Genomic DNA, 13,418 nt, shown 5'->3' with positions numbered 1-13,418 from the left:
GCAGATGCTGAGATGGGACCCCAGCGGGAATTGTTGCTTCTCAACAACTGCAAGAAAACCGAGTTGTCCCCTAAGTCATTGTCATTGGCCTGTCATATTTGAATGCAGCTGTCCTTCAGACTTTGTCCATTTTCCCACCTCCTAGGTATCTCCGGCCAGAAACTGCACAAGGAATCTTCCTCAACTTCAAACGGCTGTTGGAATTTAATCAGGGAAAACTGCCATTTGCGGCTGCTCAGATTGGGAACTCTTTTAGAAATGAGATTTCTCCCCGTTCAGGACTCATCAGAGTTCGGTAAGTAAAGGTTTCATTTCAACGTGATTGTAAAGTCTCGTTTTATGTTTTTTAACATGTTTTACTTGCCTCCTCTTCCTGTGCAGTGGATTTGCATAGAGGAGGCCCGATCCCCCCCTCTTCTCAGATCCCTTTTTCGCTGCTCCTGGCCCCTCCTTCCTGTCGAGTGCCCCCACAGCAAGCAGCTTGCTATGGGGGGCACTTGAGCCAAGCTGCATCTGCGTGTGTCCATTCAGACATGGAGCTGCAGTTTGGCTTCCGCCCCTTCTCTTTCCTGATTGGTTAACTGACTTTGACAGCAAGAGGAGCCTATGGCGCTGCGGCTGTGTTTCAGCCAGTCAGGCGGGAGAGTCGTGGACATCGCTGGATAGAGAGAGATGGACCTCAGGTAAGTATTAGGGGGGCTGCTAATAAACCTTTTCCGTTTACAACCTTTTTAATATCTGGTAAACGCAGCAGATCTCTGGTGTGTATGCTGCGCCTGTGGGAGGCTGGAAACTTCTGCTTGGTACACACTAATAAGTTGTGTTCTGACAGGGGGACGCCCCTGCCAGAACACTCAGATCAGCATTCTCTGCCGTTGGCTGAGTGGACTGATCAGGTATTGGTCGGCTGCTGGTTTCCCAGCATGCTCCTCCGACAGAAGTCGGTCAAACGGACACAGACTGACCTACACGGGCCAGTTGTCAACGTTTTTTTATTGAACCCGCCGATTGTCTCCTGTGTACGGTATTTAGGGAGATGTTTACTAAACCTGGTACACAGAATCTGGTGCAGCTGTGCAGTGTAACCAATCAGCTTTGAAGGTCAGATTGTTTAAATTAGTCTTTGACAATTAGCCCCCCCCCCCCCCCCCCCCCGTTCACATCGGCGTGTTTTGACATGTCCAATCGCATGCTAATTCGCAGTCTGTTTCCGGCAACAGCAGCGTTCTAAACGGTGCGACTCCTTACCGATTTCCAAAAGTAGCTCCTGCACCGCTTTTGGCGACTTCGAGGGCTATTTCCAGCGTGAACCCGCACAGAAGTCTTTCAAATCGCCCCTGAACAAGCACTAAAATGCAGGTTTGAAATTGTGTGACTTTAGCTGAACTCGCATGATTACAAACTTGAGTTTAGTGTGAATGAGGGCTTAAACCCCCCGCCACCCCCACCTTCTCAACTGCTTGAGGCTTGATTCTGGGACTTTAGTTTGATGTTTTATAGAGGGCTACCTATCTTGTCAGCCCTGTGTGTAAAAAATAATAAATAAATAATGCATGCTTACCTATTTTTAGCATCATTTTAGAGGTGCTATTTAGCCTCTAGTGGGGTGCATTTACCCCCGCTAGCGGCCGAATGAAGAACAAATGCACCTGTGTAGTGTCACTGCCAAAGAGCTTTGCAGGCGATTCGGCAGCGGTGCCCATTCTTTTCAATGGGCGGGAGCGGTGTATGCACCGCTCCAAAGAACTTGCTTGCAAGGCTTTTTTTAAGGTCTTGCCAGCGCAGCATCCCAGTGGGAAAGCACAGCAGGGGAGATGTTTTTCCAAGAGCTTTACAGGTGCTATTTTTAGCCCTTTAGCACCTTAAAAACCGCCCAGTGTGAAAGGGTTCTTAATTTGCCGGAATTACCTCTCACTTCCTGTTTGGCTATGGGACAGGAAGTGAAGGGAAATCTACACCAGTGTTTCTCTTCTCCCGCCCTCAAGACACCCCAACAGGTCATGTTTTCACGCTCTCCATTATTTTGCACAGGTGATTTTATGCGTTTCACTGCCTTAGTAATTACCACAGTCGTTTCATCTGAGAAAAATCCTCAAAAAACATGACCTGTCGGGGCGCCTTCAGGACTGGAGTTGAGAAACGCTGATCTACGTGATGGGACACATATGGCGGAAAAAAATCTGACGGGTTATAATGCTCTCTTGCTCTATCCAGATTGGGGGGGGAAGTTACGCCTATTCTACTTGAAAGATAAAGAAAAAAAACAAGCAGTAGTAGCTAGATATTTTACTTTTTATGACGTCTGGTCATGTGAAGATTGAAGCTGGACTCTAGGCTTTGCACTTGTTTCAGTGCAATGTTCACCCCCTCCATTATTCTGCTCTGTCCTTATTAGGTCACCAGGCCTGTTTCAGGGTTGGATGATCTCCAACAGCATTTTACCCAATTCCAGTCAACCATTAGGGGTTGATTTACTAAAACTGGAGAGTGTAAAATCTGGTGCAGCTCTGCATGATATCCAGTCGGCTTCTAACTTTAGCTTTTTTTTAATTTTAAGCTTTGACAATAAAACCTGGAAGTGGATTAGTTTCTATGCACAGCTGCACCAGATTTTTGCACTCCAGTTTTAGTAAATCAACCCCACACTGTCAGCAAACAGCTTGACCATAACTAAACTGTTACAGATCACATTTCTCCCTGATTGTACATGACACCGTGTAAGTGTAAGGCGCAGACTGAATGTATGTGGCACAGTGTAAGGCAGTGGTCTCCAAACTGCGGGCCTTTGCTTGCCTTTATCTGGCCCTTGGGGCACTAGTCGTCCCGCTGACAGCGTTAACGGGGCACTAGTCGTCCCGCTGACAGCGTTAACGGGGCACTAGTCGTCCCGCTGACAGCGTTAACGGGGCACTAGTCGTCCCGCTGATAAAACCAATGATGGGGCATTGTTTACTCCCACTGATGCCAAGACATTTTCTACCCACACTGGCCAAAGTCTGGCCCCCCCTAAATCCTGAAGGACAGCAAACTGGTCATTTGTTCAAAAAGTTTGGAGACCCCTGGTGTGTACAGAATGTTTCCTGAATGTACTTGCCACAATGTAAGGCACAGGCTGCGCACTGAATATGCATGGTACAGTGTAAAGCACACCCTGCAGACTGAACGTATGTGGCACACCCTGCACCCTGAATGTTAATGGCACAGTGTAAGGCATGGACTTGAAGGTTGTTTGTTACTGAGTTGTGCTTGTTCTGTTTCCCCTGCAGAGAATTCACTATGGCAGAAATCGAGCACTTTGTGGACCCCAATGAGAAAGTTCACCCCAAATTTGAGGCCGTGGCAGACTTGAACATCCTGTTGTATTCCTCCAAAGCACAGCTCAGTGGGGAGTCGGCACATAAGATGAGGCTGGGCGATGCTGTGGAGCAGGTAGGTCACTTTATCAGCAGCCATGTTCTACATGCTCTCTTTGTTTCAGGGAACTGTGCAATTTTCTTAGTCGTTTGGAAGCTCTCTATAATATAAACATATGAATCCATGACATGCAGATATGGTTGTCATGCAGTATTGCTGATGTAACTGATCTCTTCTCCGATGTTCATATTGCTCTTGTATGTGAGTGAGCGGCTCAAACAGGTCAGTCTTTCCACCTTAAAAATGTTGTTGATCGTGATGATTTAAAAGCCCAACTTCAGAGGAAGTAAAAACCTTCCTTTGCGATGGGGCTGCTCACTGTACTGCAAGGGATAAAACGCTTGTTTAGGTCTAGCGCATATGTCACACAAGTCCAGCCAAGCCAATCCGGCCTGCCAGGGCTTGTCACTTGGCCTTTGCATCCAGTTTTGCAGCGGGAATGTGTCACTGTCATTTATAAACAGAGAAGCCTGTTTGGAGTTGGGGTTGCACACGGCGTAGCGCACCCCTGGAACGCTGCGATTTGTACGGACCCCTCCCTGAAACGCTGTGCTTTGTGCGTAGCGCACCCCCGGAACGCTGTGCTTTGTGCGTAGCGCACCCCCGGAACGCTGTGCTTTGTGCGTAGTGCACCCCCGGAACGCTGTGCTTTGTGCGTAGCGCACCCCCGGAACGCTGTGCTTTGTGCGTAGCGCACCCCCGGAACGCTGTGCTTTGTGCGTAGCGCACCCCCGGAACGCGGTGCTTTGTGCGTAGTGCACCCCCGGAACGCGGCGCTTTGTGCGTAGCGCACCCCCGGAACGCGGCGCTTTGTGCGTAGCGCACCCCCGGAACGCGGTGCTTTGTGCGTAGCGCACCCCCGGAACGCGGTGCTTTGTGCGTAGCGCACCCCCGGAACGCGGTGCTTTGTGCGTAGCGCACCCCCGGAACGCGGTGCTTTGTGCGTAGCGCACCCCCGGAACGCGGTGCTTTGTGCGTAGCGCACCCCCGGAACGCGGTGCTTTGTGCGTAGCGCACCCCCGGAACGCTGTGCTTTGTGCGTAGCGCACCACAGATATAACCGGCCCCATGATGAAATTTAGCTTGACACACCTAGTATTGGGTATGGGTTAAACCGTTTTCTCTATCCAATCCTCCACTCCAGCAGCAGCCAATGCCCCAATACACTTCAGTTGTGGACTGGTCCCCTTGGCATCCTCAAGTCTGATGAAGGGCTATGGATCCTCCATTGGACTTGATGTGACCAGGGAACCTGCATCTATCAGTGATTAGGGAAGAAGTCAGAGGAGATGGGAATGATGTGAGCGAACACTTCCGGCGCTGTGCATGCTGCTAAGCCGCTGCTAGTGTGTGAGAATACAGAGATGTGGGGCCAGTGATGTCATGACTCTGCCTTCTGGGCTCCAGTCCATAGACATGCCCACGGACTAGAGATTTTCAGAGGGCTGTGACAGGCTTAGAGCGGAGAATACAGAAATACAGCAGTTTGGATTTTTACACAACAAACTATATAAAATGGTTGCATGTATTGGAGAAATGATGCATATGAGGTTTACTACCACTTTAAGTCTAATAAGGTGGCTGCCTCTTTCTAGCCGTATCTTTTATTCCCATCTAAGGGTTTTATTGTGCTCCTGGAAGATGACTTACAGAGTTCCACTGCTACTCTATGGTCTCAGTTCCTTCAAGGGCAGAGTTGCTGGAATTGCTATGCCTGGTCCTCCCTTCCTTCTGCCCATTCACAGAAGCCATTGTATTATGTGAACTGATTCACAAAATACCAAGGGTGGGCATAACTGCTCTGTGCTTCTCTCATCTCACAGCCAGAGTGTGTCCTCCGGGAGTGCAATAAACCTGTCGCATATAAGTAATAGGCGGCTGCCTCTTTGTAGCCTTCTCTATCTTAGTTGCATCTGATGGTTTTATTGTGCTTCAGAAAGATGACTTCCAGAGCTCCACAGCTCCTCTCTGTGGTCTAAGTTCCTTCAAGAGCAGAGTCGCTGAAACTGCTATAAAAGAGAGGGAGGGGTGGTGTTGCGCTCTTAATTGAAATATTCAGTGTGATATTAGAGAAACTACTGTGATTGACCACCTAGTAAATATCACAGAAGTACGTAAAGTGCAAAGTAAATTAAATAATTAAAAGGAGAAAAAACAAACTAGCATAATCATAACAATAGTGCAAAAGATGAATATATGAAGCAATAATTAGGTGATATTACCAAATATCCACATTCAAGGTGCAACTATAGGTGATTAAATAACTATGCAAAATATTTAGCATATACGTGAATTATTCGTATGGTGACTGATATACAAAAACATGGAGCAGATTAGCAAATAAAATTCAAAAGCAACATAAAACAAGTCATTAAAATCATCTAGCTAGATAAAAATAACCAGTGCGATTTTGGACTTTTAAAATCCTTAGTCCAAATGTGCAAGAAAAGTGCAAACGTGCAGAGTGTTGCGCTGGAACACTGTGTATTGCTGTCTTTGACTTCAAAGTGACACTGTGCCTTTAAGTGCAAATACAACAAAGCAGATCTTCAGCATCGCTGACACCCGTGGAAAAATTGAATAGTTACCTTACTGCTGTAAGGTAACAGCATATAGCAGATAAAGGAAGAGGGGAGCGTTCCCTTCAGCTTGATCCTTCCCACGATGTCCTTTTCAACTTTCTCAAATCGCCTTTCAGGACAACCCCGGAGAGAGTAGCTCCACCTTGCAATCAGGAAACACATGCCCACTTTAAAAACACCTCCTCCTCCTCCATGGCTTCAGTTATTGTGTTTCCTCCTTGGAGGAAGCATGTGCCTGAACCAGGGAGAGCTACACTCTCTGCAGGGGAGTAAGGCTTACCTTTTGTTGCAGGTTGTTTCTCTTTGACCCCCAGCAGCATCTCCACGGGGAGAGGACTCCTGGAGCTCCTGGTCCCGCCATCTCACGGGAGTAAGGACCCTCGGAGTGCCGGCGTCGGGTGCCCGGTGTCCGCTTGTTAGCGCAGGGAGGGCTCTGTTGCTGGCGGAGGCCGCTGCAGGTCAGCGGCATGGCTCCGTTTTCGGCGCCGGGTCCCGGGCGGCGACGGCGTCGTTCACGGTGACGCGCGGGCGCTCTGAGGGGGCGTGGCGCCGTGGTTCAGCGCCTGGAACGCAGGGGTCATGGGGCGGGTCAGGTGACCGTGTGCTTCCGCTTCCGGCCGGCCTTGATGACGCGGCGGCCGGGAAAATTTAAAATGAGAGCTGTTTGTAAAATAGCTGCCTCACTCAAACGATGGAAGAGTGCAAGCCAGCTATGGCGGAGACAGGCGCCCCCAGCACCGGTCCAGCCCAGGTACGTAAGGTGCACTGGCACCCTCTGCTTTACTGTGGGTATGTCTTTGTTTGTTCCCCCCTCTTGGGGGCCTGTCGCTGCAGGTCAGAGGTGGACTTCGCTCTGACCTTTTGCAGCCTAGTTCTGGGGTCTCACTAGTAGGTCTGTTTGGTGGTGGGTCTCTGCACTGGCTTGGTGTTAAGCAACTGGTTGTTGAGAGCTTTTAGTGAATTAAACCTGTATGTCGTTTCAGGAGAAATCACTAGGAAAAGCTAGACCAGGTCAGAGAAAATGTCCTTCCTGCAAAACCCCCCTCAGAGATTCATGGCAGAAGGCAATGTGCAGAAATTGTATCAGAGAATTGGTGGAAGAGGAAACATCTCAACAATATAAGGATTTGTTTTCTTCGGTTAAAGAGCTGACAAACTCTTTGAGTTCAGTCAAGTCCATCCTGATACAAAACCCTCCCGCACAGACCGAGCCTCAGAACTTACCGCCCAGCCCCAGGGCGTCGTCATCCAGACAGGTGGAAACTGAAGAGTCTGGAGACGAAGGGGGTAGTACTCTCATCTCCTTCAGGGATTCTGAGGAGGAGGAGGAAGAGGAAGAAGATAGCAGGGGCTCCAAATTCAAGCTATCACTAGAGGAAGTAGATGATATTTTAAAAGCAATCTACACTACTCTAGAAATTCAGGAAGAAAGAGTACAACTGTCAGTTCATGACAAAATGTACCAGGGGTTGGACGAAACAAAACGGCGAGTTTTTCCTGTCCACAGGGTCCTCTCAGACTCAGTGAGAAAGGAGTGGAAGGACCCAGAAAAAGCCCCTTTCTTCTCTAAAGCTCTCAAAAGAAGGTTTCCCTTCGAAGATAAGGACTCAGAGGTTTGGAACAAGAAACCCAGAGTCGATGCAGCTTTCTCGCAGGTATCCAGACGAACGGATCTAGCCTTTGAAGATATGGGGATCCTTAAAGACCCAATGGACAAAAAAGCTGACTCCATCCTTAAAAAAGCTTGGGATGCTGCGTCAGTCAGTCTAAAACCAGCAATGGCAGCTACGGTGGTGGCCAGGAATCTGGAATGTTGGGTAGAGAAGCTGAAGAGCCATATTGAGGCGGGGACACCCCGCAAGGATCTCTTAGAGTCCTTTCCACTGATCCTGAATGCAGTCAAATACATGGCGGATGCATCAGCAGAATCAGTTAAACTGGCCGCTAGGTCTTCGGCTCTTGTAAATTCAGCCAGGAGAGCAGTTTGGCTGAAAACATGGTCTGGGGACACTGCCTCTAAGGTCAAGCTGGGTGGTCTTCCCTTTTCGGGTGACTTGCTCTTTGGTCCTGATTTAGAGTCTGTGCTGGATAGAACAGCCGATAAAAAGAAGGCTTTTCCAGTTAAGAAAAAGCAGATGGCTAAAAAGAATTTTCGTGCTTTTCAGCAGTCCCATAAAAAAGACCAGGAGCACAAGAGCAGATGGGGTTCACAGAAGGGCAAAGGCAGGGGTGGAGTCCTCTTTAGATCTCCCCCAGAGCAGTCCCCTAAGAACAAGTGACAATATCTCCCCAGTGGGGGGGAGACTGTCAGCTTTTCGCGAACAATGGGACAGGCTGTCTCCAAATCTGTTCGTGAAGAGCGTTGTCGATCAGGGGTACAGGTTGGAGTTTTCAGAACTACCCCCGAGCAGGTTTTATGTGACAACATTGCCAAGGGATCAGGAGAAGGCCTCTGCAATGAAGCTGTTGTTACAGGAGCTGATACAGCAAGAGGTTCTGATTCAAGTCCCAGTAAGCCAGCAGGGCGGGGGTTTTTATTCACATATTTTTCTGGTGAAAAAACCCTCAGGGAAGTACCGTCTAATCCTGAATCTGAAATTCCTGAACAGGTTCATTCGGTACAAACATTTCAGGATGGATACAATTTTCTCCATCACAAAGCTGTTGACCCCAGAATGCTTCATGGCATCCCTGGACCTAAGGGATGCCTACCTTCATATACCAATTCATCAGGCATCGCAGCAGTTCCTGCGCCTGGCATTGAAGGTAGGGAGTTCGGTATGGCACCTCCAATTCAGGGCTCTGCCGTTCGGACTCTCGTCCTCTCCCAGGGTCTTTACGAAGATTATGGCAGAGGCTTTGGAACCCCTGAAATTGAAGGGGATTCCAGTCGTTCCTTATCTGGACGACCTTTTGTTTTTTGCAGACTCCAGGGAGCAGGTCCTAGTCAATCTCCAGAGGGCCCAGTCTCACCTCGAGGGCCTGGGATGGCTTCTAAACCTAGAGAAGTCAATCCTGACCCCCTCACAGGAAATGAAATTTCTGGGGTATACATTAAATTCGATTCTCCAGAAAGTTTTCCTGCCGTTGGAAAAACAGGAAAAGTTACAGCTAGCTGTACAGCGGATACAGAGCAACCAGACAGTCTCAGTCAGGATGGCTATGGCAGTTCTGGGCCTGCTTACGGCAGCAATCCCGGCTGTTCAGTGGGCCAGGTTCCATTCCAGACCCCTTCAGAGGGAGGTTCTGTCAAGCTGGTCCCATCAGGATCCTTTGGAAAAACAGCTAAAAATTTCGTCAAAGACGAAAAGGGCTCTTTGGTGGTGGAGAGACCAGGCAAACCTCTCAAGGGGCCTGGTGTGGACTTTTCCTGTGGACAAGCGCCTTACTACAGACGCAAGTGCCTGGGGCTGGGGAGCCCATCTGGATGGTCAGACATCTCAGGGGGTCTGGTCCAAACAGGAAGCTCAAAGATCATCCAACTGGAGGGAGTTGAAGGCGATCTTTCTGGGTTTAGTGGCATTTCAGCAGAGTTTGAGAGGCCACCATGTTCAGGTGTTGTCAGACAACACAACAGCGGTTACCTACATTATGAAGCAAGGGGGAACCAGAAGCAGGAGCTTGATGGAGCTGGCCAATCTGTTGTTAGCCTGGGCAGAACAGAACACAGCCTCACTATCGGCAGTGCATCTGAAGGGCTCTCAGAATTTGTTTGCGGACCTCCTAAGCAGGCGCAAATTGCTAGAGGCAGAATGGAGTCTGAATCAGGAAGTGTTCCTGATGATCTCCGAGGCCTGGGGGGTTCCTCAGGTAGACCTTTTTGCCAGCCAGCAGAACTCAAAGGTGGACAGATTCTTTTCTCTTCACCGAGGAGATGCAGCAATAGGGTTGGATGCATTCGCTCACCCCTGGCATTACCAGCTGTGCTATGCCTTTCCCCCCTTTCCTCTAATTCCACTAGTACTGAGGAAATTCAGGGAAGAAAGGACAGACTTAATACTAGTCACTCCTTTTTGGCCAAAAAGACCCTGGTTCGCGGGTCTTCGAAACCTAGCCTCGAAGCCCCCATGGAGGTTACCACTCAGAAAAGATCTGTTATCCCAGGGGACAGTAAGTCATCCAGAAGTGGAACTCCTGCAGCTAACCGCCTGGTTTCTGAGGAGGACCTGTTAAAGGCTAAAGGTCTCTCAGATAAAGTAGTAAAGACCCTGCTGTCCAGTAGGAAGGCAGTTACACAGGCAATTTACATGAAGGTCTGGAAAAAGTTCAACTCCTGGTGCAGTTCTAGAGAACTCAAGGTCAAGAGCACGGTGTCAGTCTTGGAGTTTCTCCATGAAGGAATGGAGAAGGGTCTCGCAGCCAGTACCCTGAAGACTCAGGTGGCTGCCTTATCAGTTTTCTTTGAAAAGACTTTATCTAAAGAAACTTTAATTTCTAGATTTTTTAGGGCTCTTGCTCGAAATAGACCAGTAGCCCTTAAAGACTTTCCCAGTTGGGATTTGTCTACAGTTTTACAGGGTCTCTCGGGAGCACCGTTTGAACCCTTACAGGAAGCTTCTTTGCAGAAGGTGGTTTTAAAAACAATCTTTTTGGTGGCCATCACCTCGGCCAGGAGAGTCAGCGAGCTCCAAGCTCTAGCTATTACAGAACCCTTCCTTAGAATTTATCAGGACAGGGTGGTACTGAGGACGGATCCAGCATTCCTACCGAAAGTATCCTCAACTTTCCATCGATCACAGGAAATAGTGTTACCTACATTCTCTGCAAGCCCAGCAAATGCAGGAGAGGAAGTTTTTCACACATTGGATGTGAGAAGATGTCTTTTACAGTTTCTGAAAGTTACTAAAGAATTTAGAAAATCAAACGCCCTCTTTGTGATATTTTCTGGATCACGCAAGGGGGAGAAAGCTTCTAAAAGTACGCTGGGTAGGTGGCTTAAGTTGGCTATAACAGAAGCCTATAAAGCAAAAGGAGAAATACCTCCCTCAGGTATTGCTGCCCACTCTACTAGATCCACGGCAGTTTCCTGGGCTGAAAGGGCCGGTGCCACGCCTGAACAAATCTGCAAGGCTGCCACTTGGTCCAGTTATTCGACATTTCTCCGGCATTACCGGTTAGATCTACTGTCTGCAGCAGATCAGGCCTTCGGCAGGAAGGTACTGCAGGCAGTAGTCCCGCCCTAGGGTAAGTTTCTCGGTTATCCTCTCCGGGGTTGTCCTGAAAGGCGATTTGAGAAAGACTCAGTTAGACTTACCGGTGACGGTATTTCTAAGAGCCTTTCAGGACAACCGTTACTTCCCTCCCTAGGTTATGCTTAGTAAATGTATTAAGTTCTACCATGGTGTTGTGCTTTCTGTGCTTTGTTTTCCAGCGTCGGAAGGCCACAATAACTGAAGCCATGGAGGAGGAGGAGGTGTTTTTAAAGTGGGCATGTGTTTCCTGATTGCAAGGTGGAGCTACTCTCTCCGGGGTTGTCCTGAAAGGCTCTTAGAAATACCGTCACCGGTAAGTCTAACTGAGTCTTTTAGGTATAGACAGGGGAGGTGGGGGAGGGGGGTGGGGGTAATCCTTATCTTCCTATCCTTCCACTGGGTACTTCAGATGGTATGGTTCTCAATATGTATTTAAAAAAGATAAAGGGAGTCCACCATAGTGTAGTACTTTTAAACAGGAACAAAACGTTTTATTTATATTTAAAAGGAAACTCACATTTTTCAAGGGTGTTGCAAAAATGAGCGCCGAGCTCGTGTCACTGTCTGAGCGTCCGTTCCGTTATCAGAAATGCCTCGGATCCTACGCGTTACGTCACCACGTGACTTCAACTGGGATCATCTCGGCGCTCGTTTTTGCAACACACTTGTACCCCTTGAAAAATGTGAGTTTCCTTTTAAATATAAATAAAAAGTTTTGTTCCTGTTTAAAAGTACTACACTATGGTGGACTCCCTTTATCTTTTTTAAATACATATTGAGAACCATACCATCTGAAGTACCCAGTGGAAGGATAGGAAGATAAGGATTACCCCCACCCCCCTCCCCCACCTCCCCTGTCTATACCTAAAAGTTGAAAAGGACATCGTGGGAAGGATCAAGCTGAAGGGAACGCTCCCCTCTTCCTTTATCTGCTATATGCTGTTACCTTACAGCAGTAAGGTAACTATTCAATTTTTCCACGGGTGTCAGCGACGCTGAAGATCTGCTTTGTTGTATTTGCACTTAAAGGCACAGTGTCACTTTGAAGTCAAAGACAGCAATACACAGTGTTCCAGCGCAACACTCTGCACGTTTGCACTTTTCTTGCACATTTGGACTAAGGATTTTAAAAGTCCAAAATCGCACTGGTTATTTTTATCTAGCTAGATGATTTAAATGACTAGTTTTATGTTGCTTTTGAATTTTATTTGCTAATCTGCTCCATGTTTTTGTATATCAGTCACCATACGAATAATTCACGTATATGCTATATATTTTGCACAGTGATTTAATCACCTATAGTTGCACCTTGGATGTGGATATTTGGTAATATCACCTAATTATTGCTTCATATATTCATCTTTTGCACTATTGTTATGATTATGCTAGTTTGTTTTTTCTCCTTTTAATTATTTAATTTACTTTGCACTTTACGTACTTCTGTGATATTTACTAGGTGGTCAATCACAGTAGTTTCTCTAATATCACACTGAATATTTCAATTAAGAGCGCAACACCACCCCTCCCTCTCTTTTTTTATATTTTTTTTGGACGCGAGTTTGGTCCATACGGTGTATGCAGCACTTGTTTTGTCTTTATTTTTGATTCACAATTTCATTTTAGCGCAGGAGTACCCACTTTTACGCTGAAACTGCTATGCTTACCCCTCCTACCTTCTGCCCATTTACAGAATCCGTTTTATTATGTGAACTCATTCACAAAGATCAAAGGCTTCTGTGAATGGGCAGCAGAGTGGTGGGGCAGGCATAGCTGCTCTGTGCTTCTCTCATCCCACAGCAAGCATGTATCCTTCGGGAGTGCAATGAACTGGTCTCGTATAAGTAATAGAGAGAAGTCCCAGAGCTGACATGCACCTAACAGGATTTAACTTATGATGTGCTTGCACTTTTTGCAAAGTTGCTGAATTCCTGATATTCAGGTTTAAATTGATACTAAAGGATATTTGTATTTTTTTGTTTAAACAATATTGCACAGAAAGATCCCTTACCCCATTTTCTGGCGGTCCCCTGCTAGCGCTGTCTGCTTCTCCCTCTTCCCATGCTCGCATGCTTCCAAGCTGTTCTGTGTGTGTCCAAAGATGCACACAGCACCAGTTGGCCATGCCTTCCTCACAGGAGTTATACTGACACCAGCAGGAACTTATGTCATCTCATGTTAAAGCAGGGAGCCTTGCTGGAGCTGCCGACTATGCTTGAGCCAGGACATAGAG

General features: G+C 47.7%; 1 protein-coding gene across 2 annotated transcripts in view; it reads left to right on the top strand.

Moving 5' to 3' along the window:
* Positions 1–13,418, top strand: part of GARS1 (glycyl-tRNA synthetase 1) — a gene marked incomplete at its 3' end in the record, with an annotated part of 69,732 nt that overhangs the window by 40,491 nt on the left and 15,823 nt on the right. For both annotated transcript variants that reach the window (XM_077490675.1, XM_077490676.1), the window contains 2 exon segments: positions 146–295; positions 3,267–3,429. In XM_077490675.1, coding sequence (XP_077346801.1) covers positions 146–295; positions 3,267–3,429 — 313 coding nt within the window.

This window comes from Lithobates pipiens, unplaced genomic scaffold, assembly GCF_037356315.1.
Source record: "Lithobates pipiens isolate NorthernLeopardFrog02 unplaced genomic scaffold, aLitPip1_a1.2 Scaffold_19, whole genome shotgun sequence".
In the NCBI taxonomy this organism is placed as follows: domain Eukaryota; kingdom Metazoa; phylum Chordata; class Amphibia; order Anura; family Ranidae; genus Lithobates; species Lithobates pipiens.
This window is presented reverse-complemented; position numbering and strand designations above follow the sequence as displayed.